Here is a 26,841-nt window from a genome sequence, read left to right on the forward strand (position 1 = left end):
TAATGGAAAAAAAATTCTTGCTAAGGCTCCAAGGCAATACAGATGTTCTTGTACTCCATGTAGGTTTTGCCAGCTCTTCTACCTTTTCTGAACTTTTAGTTGCATACAAGACTGACAAAGAATTAAAATAAATGGCAAGAGTACCTTCATTTTATCTGTCCCTGGGAAAAAGAAAACTCTCTCTTGTACAACCATGTCTGAAAATTAGCCAAGGAATTAAGCAGGAAAGAACAATCATCCATTCCCAGAGTTATAGCAAGTGACACAAAACTGAGTAACAGAGTTTTCTCCCTTTTGATTTTTATAATATCCCTTCTGCAACAAATTCTTTGATGTAACACAGAGCACTGTCGCTACTTATTTATGATGTGAAAGGAAAAACAGAGACACTTTTTATTTCTTCAAGCATTGTATCTCAGGTAGCAACTGTCCCAAACTGTAGTATTTCTGAAAAAAAATAACCAGACACTGTGCTGGAGGATAAAAGGTTGTGATAAGCCCTTTCCCTCTTCCTTAAATGAATTTGCAAACCAAACCTCAAGGACAGAAAAACCTCCTAAAACTTACCTACAAACACTTCTAAGGAAAACTATAATCTGTCACCAGCACAAGGTATGTTTATATCAGATCAATATTTTCCTTCCTATTATAAAAATCTAAATTAAGGAATTCTAGAGAGCATTCAGCAGGATCCTAACTTTTCTCAGAATTACGCTTCCAAACCAAATTTCTCCCCAGGGGTAGAGATATCTGAGGAAGAACAGAAAATGCAAATAGTAGACTGAAGTATTTAGGCTGACTTGCAATCAAGACTGTATTTAGCATATAACCTCTGAAGACATGGAAATCTAGGCTGGCACAACTTCTTTCAACTATTAGACTATCATTAGTCCATTTAATGTAACAGTATATTGACTATAAACATTCATTTTAAAATCCAACTTTACCGCAGGAAGCATTTAAGGATGGAGCACATAATTTAAAACAAACTCAGCATGTCTAGGGAAAAAATTTAATTGACTTGATATGGACTCTTAGGATATGTTGCTTAATGGATTTAAGTTTTGATTACATGTTTGGTAACAGGAGGTTATAAAGTGATTAAGAAATAATGAATTAAAATTGCATACTTAAAATGAGTTCCTGTTACTGTTCTATTTTAACTGCATCAGATTACTAAATGAACAAGTATATGGATATACTCTTACAGGCCTCCATGACAATATGCTGAATTTGGATAAACTTGCAAATGGAGGATTAACAAGTTTGCAATAGTCTAAGGAAGTTTAAAGAGGAAATTTTCTCCCATATTATTCTTAAATTTTGTGAAAACAAAAATGTTACTATTTCTCTCCTTTGTGAGTAATTTACATTATGTGCATTAAACCTAACACTGGATAATAAACTTTTTGAAAAAAAACGTCCTTGTATCAAATCACAGTCAGTGCACCAGTATTACCAGTTCAGGTCCACAATTTCTGCCCTTCTGAAAGGGCAAATAACCAGATTGATTGAGAACTTATACTAAGCCAAGGTCCCAAATCAGACATAAATTTGAAGCATTTTTCTAGTTTCATCATTTTTTTATTTGGTAGACCACCAGAGCTGCCCTGATACCTGACAAAAAAGGGCTTCTGTTTGAATTGGATCCTTATTAAAAAAACAAAACATGGCTGCAACTTACTGAGTACAGATTATCTACATCTCTTACAGAAATCTATTGAGCAAGATCTTGTTGGGCAATCAAAAATGCTCTATTTGTCTTCATACAATATAGGTCTAAATGCTAAAGGACAAATCATCCGAAATGTGAAATAAGACAATTATGTTAATTTGTGATGCAAAGCTGAATAACTGACTTTACCTCTCTGAACAAGGGAAAAAAACACCTAAAAGTGATGGGAAAGAATGAATGTTTGACAAATTCTCAATGAGTGTGCACTGATGCCATTGCAATCAGCTGTTTTATCTGAGTAGGTTTTGGAATATTCTGCTTTCAGGAAGGCAATATAAGTCCAGCAAAACTATGGAAGATCGCAGTCAGTATTTCGGACAGTCCTTGTAGAAGTGGATTAGAAATTTTAATCTAGCTCTCACATGAAGGATTTCACTGTCACTTCAATAGTATTCCTGTGACCTGTGCTATAACTGTTCTGCATATAAGAGAGAATTTAGTGCAGTATCAGTTATCCATCATGAATGCTGAGCTTTTCATTTTCATTAATCAAAACCAAAACAGTTTCCTGTCCTCCCATTAGTAATCAGGTTGGCTGGTATTCACCTCAAGGAGCAAACTTTCACGTCCATGCCAATCCTATGAGCACCCAACAGAAAACTAACAAAACATTTCTTATGAGTAGTGCCAAGTTGTTCCCACTGTCCAGCTACATCCCTAAAGTTAGGAGCAATGACAAAAATAGGAGTTTAGGAGGTAAGCCAAGTTAATACCTATGAACTTAGTGCAGTGCATTTTTGATGTTAAAAGAATTATCAACAGTTTTTACTATATGAAATATTTACCTTAATTACAAACCAGAGTTGCATAAAATATTGGAAATGCACTTTCATGACTTGTCTACAGTGAAGAACACATACAAAACCAAAATATTGTCAATATAAAAGTTAAAGTTGAACAAGTATACTTCTTTGGGAGCATTACCTCACATGCTTCTGAATAATGAAAAACTTAAAAAAACAAAACCAGAAAGGTGCACTGTGGGATGATTAGCAGCTGGTAAGCAACTGAGAACAGCAATGTCAAAGCTGCAGAAACGGACTGATGAGGCAGGTAATGCTGACAAACTTACTCTGAAGCTGTGGCTGAGGCTGCTGGAAGGAAAGGGGCTGTCCGAACACAAATGGACTGTGGACAAGGGAAGAGGGAGGTTTTGCAGCTTGATCAAAGATGGAAGGAGCTGGGAGATTTGGCCGTGACTGAATGGAATTCAGTATGGCACTCAGTTGGTCACCTGTAGTGGGCAAAACAGTCAAAACTACAACCTGTTACCTGTCATTCTCCAGAAAGGCAGAGTAAATTGGTACTCAAAGTTTAAATGATGATAATAGAGAAAAGCTCATAAATCTCATTTAGCCACATTCAACTCTGGTTGTGGCTAAACATAAAAATGTCACTTCACACATGGCAATAAAATTACTGTTTTTAAAGGATCATGGATATTCTACTGCAATTATTTTAAACACTTCAAAAAAGAGATTTATATTTGCCTTGCTAAAAAATGAAGAGCAGCCAAAGAAAAAACCAGAAATCCCTAGCATTTACAATAATACACACATGCAACAGTACATGCAGAAAAAAGATTAGAAAAACTGATGAAAAGGGAAAGCTAACATGTAATTAGCCTTTGGCAAATGTATTTCTGTGCCAGTGTTTTGGTAAATATTTGCTCATTTTTGCAAATATTTTTGAAAGTATTCTGTCAAAGCTGCTTTTTGAGGTCAAATTGAAGGTAATTTAAAAAACCCCTAAGTACCATAAAAGAACTGAAACTGGTTTTCTGAAGAACTACCTACATTTGTTGCGAGGCAAATGAAGGCCTTCAAAAAACTAGCATGTTAAAAACAAGAGTTTTAATTTCTGAATGCCAATTTTCAAAAAACTCTCTGTGAGCATTAGAAATACATGACGCCTCAGTAAGAAGGCCACACCATGTTGTAACTTGAAGTATACTTAGTAAAATGAGGTAGGAGACACCATGAATTTGAGAGCATCTCAGATTTGAACCATCACCAGGCAAATCATAACAATGTCACTTTATTCTGCGAATTCCTGTAATTTTGACAGCATTGTAGAAAACCTAGTAAAAAAATTTAGCAGCTAACACAATTTGCAGCTCAGAAATTTACAACATTTTGGGATTATTACCAACTGTCTTTTTAAAGAATTAGAGAGAGACCAGTGGATGTATCAAACCCAGTAGTTTGATAAGAACTCCTAAGTTAATTTATTTTCTTGGTATTTGAGTTAAAAAATAAGACAAAAATACCAGAAAATAGCTGGAATGCCCTTCTAAATAATCTTCTACAGGAATCAATAAATCAATTTTATTTCACTGTTTTGGATGTAGCATACCTAAAAACTACTGGAGTCTGTACGTCAGCAGGAATCACTCCTACCTTAAAAACCTAGAAGTGATTGAACAACCTGGTTTAGGGGGGTTTGGACCTAGATGATCTCTAAGGTCCCTTCTAACCCTAGCCATTCTGTGATTTACGTGTTCAACAAACTATTATTCTTAAATGCAACATGCCTAATTCCTAAAATGAGTAATTATTTTAAAGGGAAGAACATCTGAGAAGAGGTTGAAAGTCATCTGCCACAATAATCAAAGATGGAGTCGGTAGGGCAAATCATGAGGAATATTAAAAACTTGCCTGTAACACAGAAAGCTGGAAGAGAGAAGACATAGCTAAATCAAACAGATTCATTGTGGGAGTCATGTCTTCTGTCTTGCAGATAATACTGTAAACACAGATCTATTATGGGGATCTTTACATTTGATCAGTCATTTTGAAACACTCTTGGATGGGACGGAATTTTCGTCAGTACTGGGGCATCCCTATAGAAGTACTTTTAACAAACAAGCCCCTCCAAAAGAAGTGCTTAATTTAGAAATTCCCCTAAGAGATTGTGCTTGTGCCTTCCATTTCTTATTTTTTACAAATCTCAAAGCTTCTTAGTCCTGAGAATACAGAAAGACTGCATATAAAGTAATGGTACAGCTGAAGAATTCTCTTTTTGGGAAAGTAAGACCATTACTCTTTCAATATAGTTGCCAACAACTCTCCACTTTTGGGCAATTCAGAAGGAAATACAGTACACAGAATGAATAAAGTCATGTAGCTGAGTTGTTCATTCACACTTAACATCACAACTCCAGGGGATGCTGAGAAAATAATGCATACAAAATGGTATGGAATTCAATGCCAGGAGTAGCCTCCAAACTTTCTGTAACTATTATCCCAAAGAAACACCTTTGAAAATGCCTAAGATATAGTAAAGAAAATCACAATGTCTTCAGAAATCAGAATGCCTGTTAACATAGCATATTCATCTCTAAGATTTTACCTTTGGACAAAACAGAAGAAAAAAATTGTTGTCTTAATATGTATCTGCAGAAAAAAGAGCAGATAGTATTTTTGCACTATTACACAACTGACATTGAGAGACAAGCTGTAATACTGCCTCACATCTTAAATACTTCCACTTTTGTGATTCCACCATTACTCTGAAATGAGTATGGATGAACTGGGAAAAGAAGGTTTAAAGGCTCTGTAAAACAAAAGGAAAATGCTTATCCCACCTTTGTCCACAAAAGAGGGTTTCCTATAACAATGCATGGACACATATGAACCACTCTCTACACAGTAAACCACTGTAAAATGATATAAAACTATTTCATGTCGTGACATTAACAGACTAGACTATTTAGGAATAATTATTTTCCTAATCTTCTCTCCTTTAAAATAAGTTTTAAGTTATTTTACTTAGGAGACCACAAAGAAATATATGCTGGTGTTAAAAATCACATAGCACACCTCAGGCCCCTATTTGTAGTGGCATAGAGTATAGCAATATAAGAATACAATGACAGAGCTCCAGGGTTCAGGAATATTTCTCAAGAATATCTGCCTCAATGAAAGTCCCTTCTGTATTAATAAATCTGCTAGAACTAATCAAGAAATTAACAAAAACATGCAGATTGAGTTTCTTTTGATGGTTTTTATATGTGTATTTAGATCTTGCCAACAAAATAAACTATGATTAAAAGAAACAATTATTTTATATCAGTAAAATTAACTAGATTTTATTTATTACCCAGCAGTTGTAACTGGTATCCATGCGATTCAAAGGTAACTTCAGTTTTAGAATTTTTTTTTTTTAAACTTCACAACAAATTTTAAATGGCATGTTTTATCTTGTCGACCCATTAAAGGCAGTTAAATTGCCAAGACAGATGAAAAATGTTTCTGGACTTTTTAAAACACATGCTTTCTAAATCAAATACTTTTCTAATCTTGTTTTACAAGTATGTATTTTTCAGTTTTGTGTCTACCACTATAGAAATCCACAACTAACTTCCAAATCTTCAGTCATTCTTTTTATACAGAATACTTAGACTGAGTGAAACTAAAGCAGAGGAAAAAGCAGTTTTAACGCTTTGCAATTCATTGTACTACCGCTTTAGAGAAGACCTGTGGCGCCTAAAAAAGCAGAAATGAGTAATAAAATATAAGCAAAGTTAAGATAAACATAATTTTTAAAATTATGAGTGTAAAAACATACCTTTGTTATTTCCAAGGCCATAATCAAACCCTTGTCCATTACTACAGCTTGTCCCCTTACTGAAAGCTTGTATTGAAAAAGGACTTGGGGGAGGAGTCTGCACATTTTGATCTAGAAGGACTTGCTCTGTAAAAAAACCACATCACTTCAGAGTTAGACCCCTTAGTAATTGATTTACATTAGAAAGATGAGTCACAAAGAAAAAGAGTGATATTTATTCCCACTGATAGCACTCTTCCCCTTGACTAAATTATCTTCAAATAACCCCGTATCTGTTCTTCAGACCTCATGCTCTAATAATATAAAGACAGCGGACTTAATACCATGTAGACTGTTTTTTGTTTGACAGAGTTGTTGCCAGCTTTGCCATTAATGACACTTGTTTTTTTCCAGTAACATCACTCCATTCAGCAGTGTTTCTTCTTTGGACAGCAATTGTTAAAATCCCTTTGACAAAGCAAGGTGGAGAAAGGATAGTCTTCAGAATAGCAAACTCGGAGCCAATAAACATTTAATTGTGGCTACCCCCAATAGTTCATGGGACACAAGACATTTTTTGTGACAGATTTATTTGTATCTGTAAATGAGTACTATAATTTTGCTTTCTGTATGACACTAAAGCAACCTCCAATGCAAACCAACCTGCAGTATTTAATAATATTAGAACAACAGTAGAACTAAAATAAATGAGACAGAATCCACTTGACTATTTAGATTTACAGAGAAATTATTGACTTAACATGGTAAAAAATACCATTTCAACTGATGATATGTAAGGAAGTATTTAGAAGAAATATCCTAAATGCAGGTTTAAAAGCTTGATCTGGGACCTTGAAAATTTTTTTTTTCTCGTAAATAAACTAAAATTAACATGGATTAAATAATAATAAAAAAAATCACAAGTCTTCTAAAAGTAATTTTTAAGAAATTACATTTCAGGACAAAACTACATTCCAGAGTGCAAGCCTCACATAACACATATTCAAGCAAAAAAAAAAAAATTATGAGGGAGAAAGCTGGAAATTCAAACTCAGTTTATAAAAGAAAGTATCTAGAATTTTCTCAATCACAGTCTACTCTAGATCTTGCTGTAGTATTTTAACTGTATACCTCCCTACAGACCTAGCTATTCAGCATGACTTTTGCCTTGTCTCTGACAGAAATCCTACTTCATTATGGGAATTTAATTATAATTTTATTAAATAATGAAAATACGAATGTAATGTGAAGGATGGTGCTATTTATGGATAAAAAAATATACACTTGCAAATCTAGCTGGAGCTCCTCCAGATCCTTATTATTTCCCCCTAGCAAAAGCATTGAAACTGATGATAAATTATTTCTAAATAATTTCATGGCAAGTAAAAACGACCCATTTAAAATAAACTTCAGACACAGCTTAAGCCCATTAACTTTTACACGGCACTGAGGTGGACCAGGAACATAAACCAGATTGTAAAATCTCAGTAACTGCACTGATAACTGCTTAAACTGCTTTAGATAGATGCACAAGAGACATCCATCTTCACCCTACCCATAAAAAGAGACTAATCTAGAAAAGACTAAATACAGGTATATTGAGGCATGGGATTCATATCAGGAAGTTTCTAAGATGGTATTCCTATGAGCTGCATTGCAAAAATCCTGCTATAGAGTTTTGTCCTCAAAGCCTGGAGCTCACATTTCTGTGTTTCTGTGAGAGCAATGATACACACAAAGATGTCCTTCAGTAACAGTGCACAAGTATCAAGAATATGAAGACACACCTTCAAACAAGGGTCTTGTTTAAATTCTTCCTGATTTGGGAATTCTTTCTTAAAGCACACATATACTTTGAGAAATTTAAGACAATATGAAATGATAGATCAATTACTGAAGATGAAAACACTACTTAAAAATGCAAGATTCTGTCAAGTTACTTAAATGCATTTCTCAAAATAAGCACTCTGGAATGGAAATTTTTGCACACTGCTTAATTTATTACTTTCAGAGAAATGATTTTCTACTGGAAAAGCAAACAACCCCATACAAAAATAGAAAATAATGACTTTATCATCCCTACTATTGAATAGATGTCCTTCCAACAATAAGGTACTGTTCCAATTCACAATCATTTAGTTTCCAGAATCTACTTGGGCACTTCAAGCACCTCAGAACTTGACATTATCAGACACAACTAAAAATAGAAAAGCTATAACCTCTAAAAAAGTGTTTGAAGTATTAGGTAAACACTTACATATTTTATGAAAAGCCCTTTGTTATTTCCTTTCTGTGCAGAAGGTTTTATACCTGAAAATCAAGCTGCAACAGTCTACAGAAAATACTTATGTATTAGCAAAGAATTACTTTGTTCTAATACAGTAATATGATGATAATTTTAAAGTATCTATGTGTGAAATGAATTTCAGCACCGAATGTCAAAACCAGAAAAATGGCAAAGAGTCTTTTAAAATGAACCAAGAGGAGGCTGACAATTAAGTGTGACCTAAAAACACAAGCAGATTACGACTGCTGAGGTCAAAGCTTTTCAGGTAGACACATTTTGGAAAACAGATGCATAAAAATTAACCCCACAGCTAAAAGAAAACAGATGGTTAAAATTATTTTCCATAACAGTAACTGGTACAGAAGAAATCATACAGAAATACTTTAACTGTTCTTTTAAAAAGTCATTTAAAGAATGTTTATAAACAACTTGCAAAGTCTGACTGTGCAACATAACTCAAATGAAAATGCATAAGCTAATGTTATACCTGTTCAAAACTCAGATTCATCTTTATTTCTCCTGTTTAGATTGCTTATTTTTTTCTAAGTTAACTTAAAAATATAAAACAAAACAACCACTTGCCATCTTCATGTCGGAGGTACTGGTTTCCACCTCTGTCTCTAGCTAATGACCAAGCCTCGCCTTCATCACTTTCACAGAACTCTACCATGCTGTTCTTATCCATTTGCACCCACGTACCTTCTGAATTAGTCACCTGATGCACACACATAAAAAAGCAAAATTTATTGGCTTCTCAAATAATTCAGTAGCATGATTCAGCAACTACTTATAGTATCTGGAAAACACATTATATTCCAATCTTTCTATTATGAAGTAAATGGTTAAAAAAAAAAAGTTTCTTAAATTAAGGCCACAGGCTGAGGCAGACTGAGGTACCAAACCTATTTATGGCATATTTACATTTAGGAATAATTCCAAAAATTTTAGACCCATTTATGTTCAGAACAAGCAAAACACCAACACCACAACTTTAGAAAATCCACATAAGCCTAAATAAAAACTTGAGAGAAATAGTCACCAAGATGTACCTTCTAATCGATGGTGGCAACAGTAGAATTATAATACCAAGATATACATGAAAGGTTTTTGTGAGTATTAGTTTTGTTCCTGATATTATATTTAGGAAATAGCATGACACACTTCATCCTTAAGCCCTTCTTAGCCATAAAACACCACAACTGGGCAACCCAGAACAATAACAATAGCTCAGCAATTAAACAAATTAATACAGTCAGTACAGAGAAATAGGAATTTGTTAAATGGTTAAGTCCTAGGAAAACATTTTGTCAATGAAACAGAATTCTTTCAAAGAATATGACAAAAAAGCAGATCAAGAAACACAGTTTTGTAAGGAATACTGTAACAGAAATATATAAGCAAGCACATGTAACTGCAGTTCAACTTTAACATCATTCCAATCAGTGCAAAAAGGCAAAAGACATGACTGCATTAGTACTTATAATAAAAACCAAGTTCAAAGGTCAGTATTTATCATGAGGAGAGAAAAAGCAAACCTGTACAGAAGCAGATTCTTTTGTTGCGTTTACTACTGTTATATACTGGTATCTATGAAGACATGAACTGAAGCTACAAGGATCCGTACCTCGCCCACTGCCTTGACTTTGTTTCCCAGAACTAACATTCCAATTGGGATACCTCTAAGGTTAGGGCAGCTTCTGATGTTGTGACCTGATGGGCCAGTCTTCACTACCTTGTACACTCCAGGTCCACCTCGAAGGAATGGCATGTCTTGTTCTTGCATCACTGCTTCCTGTGGGCAGTGTGAATTTAGGTCTTTGAAAAAATCATCAGCATTAGACCTAGAATCCTGAGAAATGAAAAAAAAAAAAAAAAAAAAGGCAAAACAGAAAAGAATACAACCTATTAATACCACCTTTAAACTACTGAGATAAGAAATACTTAAAGACTACAAAAGGTAAATTTCGAAGCTAAAAGAGATCCTAGTTACATTGCTAACTTTAGTGTGTAGTGCTAAACAACTAACTACTACTAAATTGCACATTATTTGAATTACTCCTGACATTACTCCTAAAGCAAAAGTGGTATAAATGTAACCATTTATATAAAAATAATAGCTCATACCTAACATTAGATACAAATTATTTAATCTAACTGCTTCCACTAAACCTTCATCCTTGCTGACATTTCTCAGAATACACATTCATTTCTCCTGCTCTATTTGTTAAATTTTGTTAAAGTCTGGGGCTATGTAAAGGGAATTTGAGTATTATCTCTCTCCATATGACATGATGCTTTTTTTGATTTCATATTTAGAATATATTGTTAATTTAGAGTTAAGGCAAAATTATGACAAAGAGGAACAGCAATACCACAGACTTTTAAATGCACATGTAAGTATTACTGTGTATTTATTGTTTCCACAATGACAATAAAGAGGGCCTGCAAATTTATTTCACCTCATACTATTTGACGATGAAATATATATCCAAACCTGAAGTAAAGGTTCAAGGTTTTTTCAAAGAAAACACTTTGACTTTCTTACCAAGAAAGTGGGAGTTACTAAAAGAAGAGAAAAATTAGCATAGACTTTTCAGCAAGCCACAGCTTAACTAAAAGGTTTTTGTACAAAAAAAATACAAGGGATGGAAGTAACAGATGTGCATTTAATTCAGAAGAATGTGAGGAGGAGAAGCAAGTTTATTATACTGAAAAGTCATAGGTGCTTTTAAAGGAACATCTGAAAGTTACAAACTACATAATGTCCTACTGGATGAAGCCAGTGGTTCACCTCATTCAGTCTACTGCGTTCAGCAACAGGAGATGCTCTTTAGAAGCAGCATAAAAACGTTTATTAGTGGCCTGTCCCTTATATACCAACAGCACTTAAAACCTTTTTATTATGGATGTTAAAGGGTACACCCTAACTTCTTTAGTGTTTATTTATTAATCTGATTTCTCTAAATTTAATTTCTTCTGAATATGCTGATACTTTCTGCCTTGACAATCTCCTGTTAAAACACCTTCCAGGAGTTCACTCCCTGCTGTGAGAAAGAATACTTTCTTTTGTCAGATTTAAACCAAACTTCTGCTTATGTTATCTCCTTTTAAATGGATGCAATTTCCTCTGATCTCTTTAATTATCATGCTTTCAGCTTTTTTAGGTATGGAAGTCTGTGCAATATGTCCAGACTAATACAGCAGTTTTTTCAAGAGTCCTTTATACAAAAATGATTCTGTTACATAAATATGTAACTTACAAAGCAAGTTAATGCAAGCTGAGGTAAACTGGTGTGAGGAAAAAAAAAAAGATAATTTAAACATAGTTTAGATCTTGATATAACAAAGTCTGCTATTCTGGGGAAAAATAATCAGTGGACAAACAAGTTTTAAAATCTCTAAAACAAAATGCACAACATATCTTCATTACAAAGTTCATACAAGAAAAATCCACCTCAAAACATTACAGAACTGATATTAAGACAAACACTTCTACAGTCAATATAAACAACTTAACTGTACATAACATAACTTGTCCCTAGAACTACATAATTTAAAAAAACATTAAGAATGGGCAGAGTATTTATTAAGTATCTGTGGCATTATTCATACAAATATCATCTCATTAGATGTGGCAACTTCATGTGGAGCCTCCGATAAAATTTTACCAGTAAATTCTGCACTAAAGGACAATGAAAGGCTTTATTATGTTACTAGGCCACCTCTCTGAATTTCTAATTTGGTTGGTTAAAAAAAGAGAGTGCTACTCATGAATTAATAAAAATTCAATAATCTGCCCTGATATTTTTTCTCATTTTAGAGACACAGATACAGCACTGAAGGCAAATCTGCTATTTCCTATTAAAAAATTCACAGTAAAACAGACTTCAAAGAATACTTAGCATAAAGTTGAGTCATAAGGTGCATTCTGAAAACACGAGATACAGTGTGACTGTTCCTGTAATTTAACTCACCTTAGGGGGTAAAGCTTTGGAAGTCCATGAAAAAAAGTCCAAATCCCTTACTCCTTGGCTAGCATTAAAGACATTCTGAGCAACAAAGTTTGAAAAAAAAAGACATATATCAACAAAGAAATGGGAACAAAGAAATACTGGAGGAAGAAGTTCAAGGTACTATAATGCAAACTTTCTCCTCAAGTAAATTTACTGGTAGAATGTTTTGCAAAAGGGGAAAGTTATGTTTTCCTGAACAAGTCACCTGAGTCCATTGCTCACCATGGCAAATCATCCATTACACAGAAACAGTTCAGTATGTCAAAAGCTCAAAATGGATGTAGTGTGTCATGCCATTTACTGAAATTAAGAGCCAGACATCTCTTAAAAAGCTTGAGACTCCATGCACAGAGAAATCTCATTTCTGTTACAAAGAAAGGTAGCTGGTCCCATCACAAACCAGTTTTCCAGCAAGACAGTCTCCTATTCTGAAAGATGATTTCAACCAGTGCAGAACAAGTGCACATGGAATTTAAGTCACCCAGTCAGAAACAAGGAGAAGCAGAAGGGCTAAGCTCACTGTTGCTGAAAGCAGTTCACTTCACAGAATGATTTCACCAGTTTTCACATCAAAATCATACTTTTTACCAGAGCCAAAAATTTCAGTGCTATATGGAGAACAATTGCTAAGATTTCATTTGTTTTGTAAAACATAAATGCATTTACTAGTTTGTTATGAATAATCATAAACCAAATACAGCTGCCAGAGAGACATCACTCATTTTATAACCAATTGCCCACACTACAGAAATAAGCACTGCTATTCTGTTTCATTTTTCCTCCCACAAAACAGTGAGAACAGCATTTTTTAATCACTGGGAAACATGAAAAAGAAGCCATCTTTTCTCCATAAGATAGTTTGTACTCATTGCAAAGAAATTTTCACTGTTTCTGTCAAATGAAAGAATAGTGTATATATATACCAATACTAATAATTGTATTTTTGATGGAATCCCTTTGACAAAGCACCCGTTTCATCTATATGAACAGAAGTATCAAAATCTAATTCCCTATCCCATCCTGCTATGGGAACCAAATGAAATCCCTGCGCAGTAGCCACATTAAAATTGAACAAAAGCTAAGGCAGTAAATCCTTTCAGGCAGAAACAAGTACAAAACACCCACAGCATGCCTCATCTGTATTCCTTGAAAAAGCACTAACATGCTAGCAAATCCAAGCTTTTATCACATGATAGAAGCAAATAATCTACTATGTACTGCTTGCAAACATCAAGTTTCAGTAATACAAATTATCTGCCATTTTGACAAAGAGAGGAAAATTCTCAAAACACCAGCATTTCTTTAGAATTGAGAACCTTCACCCAGAATTGAAGGAGGTAGCAATGCACTAGTGATATATGCTCCAGGGCACTGGGGAAGGTGGGGAGGGTGTTAGATAGGAAGATTAGCAAAGTAAAGGCTTATCAATTTGGCATGAAACTATGGAACTATAAAAAAGTCTACATTTGCCTAATGAGTGTACTTCCTAGGCATCCAACCTACTTAAACTGTCTATTACTTTGCAGCCTATCTCCTTTTCTCTAATGCATTTCCACTGAGAAACATGGACGATCCATACCTAAAATATTTAGGTATCATTTCAAAGATCTATTTTTCTACATCATAGAGCTCTATGTGTAAAACAAACAGGGGAAACTAACAGCAGTAAGTGGGGCCATGCTGGCTTAGAAACACCAAGAAGATCAAACTAGAAGCTCTCCTTTGCTCTGGGAGCTTAAGAACTTCCTGGCTATTACAGCACTGCACACCAGTTTAGATTAATAGATCAGGCATCTATTTGAGAACTAAGTTTTCATTCTGGAGAAATTACTAGATAGAAGCTTTGTATTTAGTCCTTATGCTACCATCTGCAGATTTAGTTAATGCTTTCCTTCAAGACTTTATCTTCCAAGACCTAAAGCTAATTTTAGAAATTCATACTTTTCCCAATAAATTTTAAGTTTCGGAGATCTAAAAAAAAATTTAATTTGTTTTGCCACAAAAAAATCACCAGACCATTAGTAAGTATTTAAAGTCTCAGTTATTATTTTTTCAAAACTAAAGCTGATCTTAAACAGCCATCTTGACATTTTATCCAGCATGGTTTTACTCTCCAATTGCTTTCCATAATGCTTAAAACAACAGTAGGAATCTTTTGTCCATGTCCTTCAGTGCTTCCACAGAACATTCAGCTTTCTGAGGTTCTGTGATCAAACACTGGAGCCGACACACTACTTTTGATTCTTTCTTCCATTGCAACAATGGTTTGAAAAACTTGCACTCTCTCAATCCTTGACTGGCTTTGGTGGCTGGGGAATGTAGTATTGTAGCTGAGTACAATATTCCTTCTTATAAAGTTTTACATCTAAAATGAAGTAATGAGAACGTACTTAGAATGTGATTTTTTAAAAGACAAGTTCCAGAGCTTGACCAAGATTAATTTCTATTTCTTCCTACTGTGCACTGTTCTGTATCATATGTACCTTTCTACTAGGTACTGTGTGTAAGCATGAATACATAACTGTCTGCATAAGGAACTTTACAGGCATTATTTCAAAAACAGATACCTAAACACCGTATGACAGAAGGAAAAATAACTACTAGAGATGGAAATGGCTTATCCAAAAGCACAATCTATTAAATTCACAATCTCATAATTATATTACCTACAATGGATTGGATGCACAATTTCAGATCAAGGGCTGCAAAGCAGTTCCTTGTGAAAGGACAAGAGCAACAAAAGAAGAGCTGAAGATTTTCTAAGAAGGTAAATGACCACAGCTCAAATAAATAGAACACCAGTAACTACCATGGATCTCTGGCGTCCTATGATCATTTATCTTTAAATATAATATCTTTCTTAAAAATATAAAAAGTGCATTTATGAGATCCACAGTACTCAGTGTTTGCTTTAGCATAAAATATGTAGTTAATGCTAATAAATATACATAAAAGGCAGATACAATATATACATCAAGATGAAGAGGTCACAATTAACACTGCTGAGAACCTCTACTGTTTTTCATTTGTTCACTGTTCCATAATATAGTGAAGAAACAGAATAATTAAAACTTCTTTTAAAAAAATGCACTTGCCTGCATATTTAAACATGACAAAGCCAAGTAATTGGAGATGACAAGTCTGCACACTCAACAGAGTTGAATAAAAATGGAGTCTAGTAGAAATAATGTGACATCTATTTGAACGGGGAACACATGGCCTAACTCAGGCATTTGACTTTCCCTTTGCATTTTCAATCACACAAGAGAATTTCTCCAGTCTTCCTTTTAAGCCAAAACTGGTTGAACAGCTTGGCTCCAAAAAGTCTTGCACATTAACAAATTTTTTACCACATTCTACTCATCGTGTCATTCAGCTACCCAAATCAACAGGATCGAGCAGATATGAATTATATCACAATTTAATCTAACAAAACTTTAGCATTTATTAATTGAACATCCTTTTCCACATAACTCATTCATCTCTAGAGGACTGCATTGATCAAATTTGACAACTTAAAAACACAGCTTTTTTTTTTTGACAATTCAGAGAGAAAAAATATGTATAATTTGAAGTATTTTCAACTTAAAAATCACCATAAAAAGATTTGAAAACTTCCTACCAAGAAAGCAGTATCTGTGCAAAGAAAGTATCTAGTAAGAAAGCAGTATATGCTAGACTAGCATGCTGTAAAGGCTTAAAGCATTCAAAAGTCACCCTCTGAACCTTGACTTATGTTTTGTCACCTTTAAGAAATAAAATGGCAGAGAACTGGTTTTTTTCCTCTTCTATTACTATGAATCAAACCAAAAAATCTTATTGCTCATATATTGTCATAATGAAATCAAATAGCTTCAGGACATGCTAAGTCCTCCTAAAAATCTGAAAATGAGAGCTGTGCAAGGAAACTTTTCTGAAAGTAGCTCAAAACACATCTCTTGCACATTCCTGCATTGTTCATTGTTATAACAGTTGCTTTTGTAAGCCTTTTGCTATGTTGCCTGCCACTTACAGAGCAGAAGCTAAGAAAGCATGTGACTTTTAACTTGTCAGTCAAGACATGTGATTGGCTACCTAGAAGAAAATTAAGCATATCTAACAGCTCCTAGTACTCTTAAAAGATAACAAAACTAATTCACAAGAGTATTTAAAAAAAACCAAAACCAAGACAGAATCTTTTGTCTGAACTCTACAGACACAGAGAATGAAATGTTTGAAAACTGAATATTGTTTTTCACATTTGATTGTACCTGACCTCCTTATTCAAATGAAGTCTGAATTCTCAAAATTGTATTATCAACACTGAATGTTCAGTTATTCACAGCAGACAGTTCTTTTCAGGATTCTCTCAGAGAGCACAGCGTATGCTCTTCCCTAGAACTACATGTATGCCAGAGCTGTATGAAATATGCCAACCAGTAAGTTCTTGATAACCACAGAAAACTGCTGAGTTCAAAAATATTCCCTTCAACAAGAAAAAAAGTACTGAAGATAGCTAAACTAAAAAAAAACAAACCAAAAAACCGTACAACTAAGAAAAATCTAGCAGACTATAACACCCATCTAAACATACAATATTTACTGAAGTTAATTACTTGGTCAAGATGAATTCACTTTTATCATAGGTGAACTGGTAAAATTCAACTACTGCACAGAAATACTAATATTTTATGGAAGTATAATATAGCAGTTTTCTAATGGCTACCAATTTTCAAAGGCAAAAAATACAGGCAAGACTTTAAACAAAGCTTAATTTTTTCCATGTTTTCATATATTCTACAACAGACTAGAAAAACACTATGATGACAGGCATATTTAGGTGACTGATTTCTGAGTACAGAAATAATTTGCTTCCCAAATGCAAAATTAAAATAATTTCCCAAACAAGGATTCTATTGAAAGAAATCTACAAATAGAAATATATCAACAGATTATTTGTAAACAAGACGACCTATGCACATCATAGAACAGTGTTTGTCAGAACAGCCACAGGGAATTATGAATTTCCAGATTTATCTACTAGCAAATAGCCCGATTTCACTGGAACTGGGAATATCTCATTTCTTCTATAACCAAAAAACATGAACAGCATGATATTACCGGTTTCAGGTGTTCAATTTAATGAAATATTTCTCAACTAGCTTCAACTGCAGCAGCAGCTCACTCAGATAAGATGACAAATCAAACCTAAATAGCAGTACTTGCAATTAGATCTGATTCTCACATATTGCCCAGAAGAAAACAAGGCACTGCCCACTTTGGGGAATGCATGAAAACAGACGAGCCAGAAAGGCCTGCACTTTCATGAATCTTTTGAGAAACACTGGTTTGGCTGATACAGTTTTTCCTTTTTGTCTTTTACATTTTTCAGAAAAGTGCATCTGGTTTCCACAAAACGTGTAACCTTTAAACTGTAGTGATACTAATCACCATTAAAGTTACTCAAATAAATTATGTTTACTCTTACTATAAATTCAACATTTGTCTTGAAGCTCTGGGATTCTTTGATAGGTTAATGAAGCGGTAACTTAAGGATTCAGGTGTAAAACTCACAAAAAACATCCACAAAACCCAGAGCCTAAAGAACATTTTACTTGGTTGGTGGTTGTTTTTTTTTTAAAATGCATCAATTACATTCATTCTGACAGCTGGAAGCCTCTTCTGAAATCATGGCACCAGTGGACCACTTCACAGACAATGCTATCCAGCATAAGAAACATCTAGTGCAGACCACAATCTAATACTATTCTGTTTTTGTTATAGCAGTCCCTTTACTTGTTTCTCTTCTAGGAGAAGAGGCTTCAACATAAAAAGCCTCATACCTTTCTACACTCCACCCTCATTACACAACAGCCCTCCAAAATGCAAACATGTATAATGTCTTTGATAATCAAAATATTGTTTACCTCAGGACTTTTTGCAGCCTTAATTAAAGAAAGTCTTGTAATGAGGATAGAGTGTACTTTTGGATATTTTTCAAAGGCACCTTTTACTTACGTCAACAGGTACCAGAAGGCTCTTGCCAAGATGTTGGTTAAAAGACAGACACCAGGCTTCAGTGTAACCATTCATGTTAGGAACATACTTCTTTATTGTTTCATCGTTCAGCCTCAGCCAAACACCATCATCATTGTGGATCTATGGGAAACAAGCAACAAGAACGAGCCATGCCCTCCTGTAACTGTTCTGTAGCTAGCAAGGATTAACAGAATTCAGGCAGACAACAGCAGCAAAGAAGCAATGATCCTCACAATGCTGATACAATGTAAGTAAAGAGGAATATTGACAAAATCCAAAGCAATGGGAAGCTTATCTTTTTATAAGTCAAGGTGTGAAGATAAATTTAAATCGGATCATGCAGTAATAAGAATTGTTTTGAAATAAAAGAGGAAAGAAAGTCAAGCCTTGATAAGCTTCATAAATTCCCCACTTCACATTTTTCCCTTTTTTTTTTTTTTTTTTTTTTTTTTTGCTGGTATGACTTAGTAAATTGCAAAAATATTCCTTGTATATGAAGTTATATTTTAAGAAAAATACATGCATAGTAGTCTAACATGCTAGTAGTGATCTTTCAGATCTCCAAGCGAAAGATGTAATGAAAAGAACATCTACATCTGAATTTTTGTGCAGAGTTGAAACAGTAAGTATTAAAAAGCTAAATCTTAAAGAGGTAGTATTATAAGATGAACTCAAGGAATTTTCTTTCCTTGTATCAGTCTCAAATGTTTGTTACAGAGGTTTTGAAGTAAGTATATTAAAATGAAATGACAGCCTGAAAAACTAAATTAGTAAATTTAGATTTTTGCAATTTATGGTCTTAAGGTGTATATGTCAACATCTAAACATGGAAAAAATCCCATTATTTGCATGAGTTACCTTTACATCTTAGCCCAATTTTCAACAGAAATGTCTTATTGATTACCTCGTCAATGAAAGTGATGGATCCATTGACTTTCACTATGCCTATTTGCTCACTCTGAAGGGAAGGGTGGCTACGGATACGAAGCCCTGCACTGTCCTTGGCCACAAATTTGCGAACCTAAGAGAAGCAAAGAAAGACAGTAAGGAAGAAAAAAAATTGGAACAGAGCTTTTAGAGTAAAAAGAAATAGGTTTAACAGATTCTGAAATGCCAGTGACAAGACAGCAGTCTTAAGAGTTACAGTTTGTTGCTAGTTTCCCATGGCTGCTGTGTAACTTCACTTTTTTACTATAATCAATAAAACTGTAATGTTCCAAAAAAACATAATGTAAGCATGCATTGACTTGGAAATATTTCTGCTAACAAGCTTCTGATTTTTTTAACACACATGTTTTATTCACTGCTGAAAATTTCACCAGATTTGCATTTTCAAATTTATTACTTCTCCTAACTGATCAGCCTGGGATTACCATTTCTCAGTTGTGCTACTGTAGTATTCTCTTTAGTCAGGTTTTTGACCAAAATTTGGATATTTTCCTTAGCTAAAGAGTTTAACCAGCCATTTTAAAATAAAATGATCTTTCTACTTCCTTATCTTTCGAATAGCTATTTCAATAGTTTCTCTTTTGTTCACAGGAGGGTTAGAGCAGAGGCTCCTTGCTGTTCATTGGACTTACTACAGCACCCCAAAATCTCCCACTTGTTACTCACTATCACTTTTTTTACTATTCAAACATTAACAGGCACCGGTCCCATAGAGAACCAATCCTATTAGTTTCTTAAAACCAGAGATGCATACATTCTATGCATAAGGTATAAAACCATTTTCTTGGAAGGTTATTTTCAAACTCCATAGGTAAAAGTGATAAAAGTATCAATGGAAGTATGGATTTAATCTATAACTTAAAATAAAGCAAAGAATGATATGTAAGGAAAAAACTCAGTGATACAGAATGAAAGGTAACAGCTAAGTGCATGAATCTTTTTTTCTAAAAGAAATTATTTAAGAAATGGTGTTTACTCTGAGGCTAATTTAAAAAACAAAATACAAAACCAACAAAACCCCAAACCCAGAAGCATGTAAAGGACTTCACATATAAATTACTTCAAAATGTGCAAGGTTTTGGTTATTTGCAGTCCTCTTACTCGTAATACTTACATTCTCTCAAAAGACAAAACTAAGACTTTCAAGGTCCTTGTACAAGTATAAAGCTGAATCACTGCTGACAGCATTCTAAACATAGACAAGTCAAAAACAAAGTCTTGCAGATTAGGGGTCCTTGCATCATATTACTTCAGAAAATCATTTTGGTAGTTTGCTAGAACTTTTATTAAAAACTTTTATTTAGAGGAAAAACTCATATTCAAGATTTTGAGTATGCACAGGCCTCGAAAGAGCCTTTTTCCCTTTTGCAACAGCTAACCCAACTAGTTAATAAAACACCTCAACCTATAACTAGAAACTGCTTAAGGATCAGATCCACTGACAGATAATACAATAAAAAACAGATTAAGAGCTCTCTTATGCTAATTTCTGACCATGATGAAAAACTTTATTGTCCGTGTCTTCTTTCTGATATAGCACCTCTTTACTTGGAATATTTCTGTATAGCACAAAGGTTTTTTAACTCTGTCCTGCAACACCTCGGTAGGCAGTTCTTCCATGGAACATACACAAACTGGATTCCAACTAAAGAAGTGACTATGGCAGAAGGGCTTGGCAATGAGGATGTACATCACCCCTACAGTGACACAGCAGTTTTCAAGAGCTGTGTTGCTGTGCTTTCTTATCTGACAAATCTGCGAAGAGGTACACCTCACACAACACAAAGGGGTGTTGTATAGGATAAAGCAACCTTAACAAGGAGGTTGGCCTTCTACAAAGGGATGAAAAAAAAACCCCCAGCCTAGAGCTTTTGGGTTTGGTGGTTGTTTTTTGGTTTTGCAATCAATGCTAGCTACTTGTTGTGTCAGGACAGTAGAAACCATCAAAACATGTTTATGACCAATCATTCTGGTAGCACCTTCAAATTCAGCTAAATTAGGACCATTTTCTTCTAGTTTGTTCCAACTACCCTACATACATTTCAAGCTACATTACATAGCTTGAAAAATCATGTTTTTCTCAGTAGGACGTGGAATGAAGTTTCCCGCAAGTTAGTTAATTTAAGCTTTGCAGCTAATACGGAGGCAGCAATTCTTATGGGTCAAATACCCCAGGCTGAATACAGATCACTATCACAGTCTCCTTCAGATTTTTCACCTGACTTCAAATAACAGAAAATGAAGAATACACATATAAAATCATAACACAGTACCCATTTTCAACTTGCAATTCAAGTAAGGTTTGGCTACAAAACTGGAATGTTCCAGTGCCTCAATGAAAATACTTTGGTGTTTCTAGTTGAGAACAGATCACCACTGAGAATGCACTGTTAGTGTCCTTTGGTTATAACTATCTGAAATTTCTGACAAAGATGATGAAGAAGAATTTAGAGCTCAACTAGGCCCTTTTTCTAAGCAAAACATGATTTGGTATATTGGACTGTCTCTGACTGATACATGTCTAATCTGCATTCTTAACTTCAGAAACATGGAGCACAGTACAATTATTACCTTCCTATATTACTTACAATACTGCTGTTGATACACAAAGAATTATCCTGATTTGTTATGTGATTTATTATGACACAGAAGAAAGATGACTGATTAAATGATTTACCATGAAAGGTCTAGTTTAATTTTTCAGCAGGTTCTACAGACACTGTGTATGGGACAAAGATGGCTCCTTTTTCAAAGAAACTACAACTTGGAACAAGAAATGAGACATGCAAGTAGAAAAACACAGGGAGAGGATTAAACACTACATAACATCTCTGAACACCAGAGGACTGACTTTTGTCAAGTACTTTTAACTGTCATGAAGACTGTTCCTTAACAACACAGAGTTATTACATATGAACAAGTCACCCCAATTTCCACTGTAATAATTGAAAAGAAAAACAGAACTTGTATTCAGTAATTTATCTCATACCAAACCAGATTCTCTCAACTTGGGAAGAGCAAAACAACACATATGATGATCAGCTTGGGTAAAGGTATCATTAACTTGCACGAGATAAATCTCCCTCAGTAGGAATTGGGAGTCCTAATTAAGATAATGAACTACCCGGGAAGTCTTCCTTCCAAGAGAAGGGAGAAAGTCTAAAAGAAGCTTCTTGGGAAGAAAATAAAAGAGAGACCAAGTGGGGGATAAAACATTGTACTGAAACTAAAAGCATATTTATTATTTTTATTTTGAGGCATGGCTGCAAGGAAGAAGAATCTTTTTAGTGCTAGAAGCAGATGTCAGATGCAGTTTAAAGACTGGGGAACTATACAAAAAGTTACTGTCTCTAGATTACCCTGAAATCTAGAAAAAAAATAAATCAGTATGTACTGCATAGGTAAGTTGTCAAAAACCCGATCCTTTCTGTAACCATGTATTTTTTAAACACCCTCCCAATTTCAGTAAAACAGGGAAAGACAACCTTGTTGTCTGAATTCCACATCTTTAATACAGGTTTATGCCACAAAAAAAAATTCAGCACCTCATTTGATATCCCTTCCTTTGCATCTAAGCGGAAGTGCAAGGTAGTTCCCTCAAGTGGGCATTTTCCTTACGCCACTGCCACCCATTTCAGCTTACTTGCTTTATTGTGTCTACTTTAGTCCTTCAGGGTGGAATGATAAGGTGAAATGGGGATGCCAAAAGCTACAGAAAGGATACCTCTAAAAAACATAATCATGCCATTCAAAGGAAGGAAAATAGCACTAAAGAAACTGGTTATGGATTTTACATTGACTGAAAATGCTTATGACAAAACAAACAAAATATTTGTAAAATTTTGTGCCCAATTAATTTCAGAGTACAATATACAAAGAAAAAGAACTAATAATAGTGCAAAATTTTGTCTGTGGCTTTAATAATAGCTGTGCAATGTTTGTGTGACAAGTCAAGGTAAAGGCAGTTTCTGTAGAGCTTCTAAGAGTTTTCTGAATTCACATACAGAAAGAAAATGAAATTAATTGGTTTCATTTTATCTAGCCTATTAGTTTCATTCCACTCAGCACGTTAAAGTGATCTGCAAATATCCTTAAGTCTGCAGCACTACTATATGATAAAATATATATTAAACAATAACAAAATCCCACCCAAACATAACTATATCTGTTTTGGGTTTTTTTTCAGTTCTCCAAACCTTGTTTGGCTGAGGCTCTGCTTTTGGTTTAATAAGTTGGGTTCCAGGAGGTATCATTCCTTTTGGAGGATCTTTTACTTTCACTTCTAGTCCAGCATCTATAAGCAAACAAAGACTCAGTTTAAAAAAAAAAATATATATATAAGGGGATATTTCAGTTAAACAGTAACTACAGTTTATCCATGCTACAACTCAGAGTAAACAAAGTAATGACTTACTTATCTGTCTGCCAAAATCAACACTTGCAGTTGCTTCATGGTGCAAAGTATTAATTTTTGAACATTACTATTTTCATACGTGGAAATTTACAGAGATGTAGTTTCATGCTGTTATTAGATATCTGTCACAGTGTATGTACAAAGCACTACCAGGTAATTTTGTATCCTAACAGTGTCTGTAGGGTTATGTTTCAAGGAATGGTCCACACAGAGTCTAATGCTTGAGAGGTGCAAGTGAAAGCTTCTGGAGAGGCAGTTGCTTATGCAGTACATAGAGACAGTTATAAGAACCTGAAAAGCCATGTTATACAACCGGAAAAGGCCTATAAGGTAAAAAATTGGCATCTTTAATTACCAATGCTGCTATAAAATCTGAAGGCACTGGAAAGTGATATTCTTGTTTGTGAAGAAAAATACATGTAAATGCATGTGAAGAAAGACACAAAAATTTAAGTAATAGATGAATATAACCCTGAGTAATAACCTTGAAATTGCCCCAGCAAACACTGTTTCATTTTACAGAGTGACCCTCTGAAGAACATCATCTTGAAAAGAAGCATCCAGACCTAGCAATAAACCTGTTTATTTCACTAACATCCCTTTAATCAAGCATGGCAGTAACAGAAGGAATCTACAAGCAACAAGAACATAAAAGGCTTGAAACAAAGAGAAACTATTACCAATACTTAAGCAGTCAAAAACTGATGAATTATGGCTCAAGTATAGGTACATGAAAGCTTCAGAGGTCACAGTCTAATATAATGACTGAGCAAGAAAGTTCCATTGTAGAAAAATAGCATAGGTAAGTATTAGAGTATACTCATGCCTGTTTAAAAATGGAGGTTAACAGTTATATTTATAATTTCTAAAATTTTACCCTATACAATGATTGAGGATGGTAGAACCTGTGTAAAAATATAATAGCAGCTGATGTAAACCACAGGGTAAAGTTTGCTCCAGAGATTGCACTGGAAAAAAATACAACAGGCTCCTATGACAGCAAATGTTCCAGTTTGAGGAACTGAGATAACCGTTAATAATATTTTTTACATCTTATCTTCTGTAATTAACACAAAATTAAACCCCACTCCATTTCTATGTGAATGACATGTACTTGTGTTACGAGTATCACTATGTGTTGTTTACTAAAGGTGCTGGACAGAATTGGGAAAGAGGAACTGCTGGTGCTCGTGAACTCACACAAACCCTTTTACCTGATGTGGGTCCAGCTACAACACTTTCAGTGTTTCTACTACCATTTTCACCATATCACCAGTAAGGCTAACATGAGAGCATTCAAGATACAGAGTGCTTTTTGGAAGGGCACTCTTTCCACCACATGCTATAGTATCTCATAGTGCAGACCCCAAGACTGGCAAGATAACTAAAAGATGCAAGAAATGAACCACAAGCATTTAAAAATTAGTACAAATAATTAAGAGTTCAGGTAGAGTCTCAGTTAAGACCACATCTTCTCAATTTTCCAGAATAAATGACAGTAGATATTCCAGCATCATCAGGAACAATTTCACCTTTCCTTAGGTTCTTCAGTGTTGGGCTGAGTTTTTTTCCCCTTTAACTATACTTCTCTGTCACTCTCAGCTGCAACAAGACATTCTTCTTTCAACACTGAGAGTTGAGAATAGGAGAGTCTGTTAATCTGGTAGTCTAACCACATTATAAATACACAATTTAAAATATATATTCCCATTTCCATGTGAGTATCTGCGGTGTTTTTTTCTTCTGAAAAAGAAGACTGTTTTAGCTAGAAAGCTTCTGAAGGAAAACTTGGCTGCTAAGTTTTGCTATGAACAGTAACATTAAATCTTATGAGCACCAAGACATAAATGTGTCAGTATACAAAGTGGATATAATATAAATTTATGCTTAAATATAGTGAAAATTAAGTACCTATTTCAATGCCATCGATAGTAACATGAATGGTATAGAGACCAACAGCTCCAGGAGTCCAGTTTGCACAGTATGTACCATCATTATTGACTCTGATCAACATGTTTTCACTGGGTCTAGGCATAAACAAAACAATTAAAATCATTAAACAGTTACTGTCTTCTTGGACATCATGTATGTTATATATAAAATGATTAGTATAATGTTTAGTTTGGAAACTACTCTTTTTCTAGCAGATCATCTAAATACAATTCTTCCCTTTACAATACACTAGCCCCCATTATTTACTATGAAAATATAATCCTCTATGCCACATTTATTTATAGCAAATGATAAAAGAACACATTCGGAGAGTAGCTAATACAAATATGGAAAAAACATTCAAATAATTAAGAAAAAAAGATTTTAAATAAAATTGCTACCTGTAAGAAAACATAATACTTGACTTTTGTGTTTCTACCTTCAGACATGATTACCTGTCAGTCACACTTGAGAGTCTAAGTAGAAGTGTCAGGACACGTTAATTTAAGTCCCTATCCAAAAGAAATTTTTTAATGTTTACCTCTTTGGTGTTGGTGAAGCAAAGCGTAGTTCTTCAAAAGAATAATTTTCGTATGCCTATAAACAGAATAAATTCAAACATAAAACCAACAGTTATTGATTATACCACTGTCTTGAATAAAAGAAAGCAGAGCATTCTCTTAAAGAGCACATCAATCTAACTTTACACACCCCAGAAGCATTGATCAGGGAATCAGAAACAAGTTTCAAAACACAGAAATATACATACACACATGAAAGAGTATCTTCACTGTCTCATTAAAGAGCCATTATTTAGATAAGAAAGATTGCTACTGCTAAAAAAAACCCTTGTTAAGTCTTTGAATCTCTTCAAATCTGACTTGTACAAAACCCTTCTGAATCCAGGCAGTGCACTGAAGACCATGTGAAGATAAGAAAACAAATA

At 34.3% G+C, this 26,841-nt stretch overlaps 1 protein-coding gene across 17 annotated transcripts in view; it reads right to left on the reverse strand.

Annotated features, from left to right (window-relative positions):
* MYCBP2 (MYC binding protein 2) overlaps positions 1-26,841 on the reverse strand; it is a 176,996-nt gene that overhangs the window by 37,878 nt on the left and 112,277 nt on the right. For 8 of the 17 annotated variants that reach the window (XM_048295652.1, XM_048295662.1, XM_048295651.1 and 5 more), the window contains 10 exons: positions 26,437-26,492; positions 25,875-25,990; positions 23,746-23,843; positions 19,506-19,622; positions 18,581-18,721; positions 12,545-12,619; positions 10,195-10,419; positions 9,153-9,285; positions 6,305-6,430; positions 2,808-2,969 (listed from right to left, as the gene is read on the reverse strand). In XM_048295652.1, coding sequence (XP_048151609.1) covers positions 2,808-2,969; positions 6,305-6,430; positions 9,153-9,285; positions 10,195-10,419; positions 12,545-12,619; positions 18,581-18,721; positions 19,506-19,622; positions 23,746-23,843; positions 25,875-25,990; positions 26,437-26,492 — 1,249 coding nt within the window. The remainder of the gene's footprint in view (positions 1-2,807; positions 2,970-6,304; positions 6,431-9,152; positions 9,286-10,194; positions 10,420-12,544; positions 12,620-18,580; positions 18,722-19,505; positions 19,623-23,745; positions 23,844-25,874; positions 25,991-26,436; positions 26,493-26,841) is intronic. The other 9 variants (XM_048295656.1, XM_048295654.1, XM_048295653.1 and 6 more) reach the window with 8 other exon arrangements.

Source organism: Corvus hawaiiensis, chromosome 2 (genome assembly GCF_020740725.1).
Source record: "Corvus hawaiiensis isolate bCorHaw1 chromosome 2, bCorHaw1.pri.cur, whole genome shotgun sequence".
Taxonomy (NCBI): domain Eukaryota; kingdom Metazoa; phylum Chordata; class Aves; order Passeriformes; family Corvidae; genus Corvus; species Corvus hawaiiensis.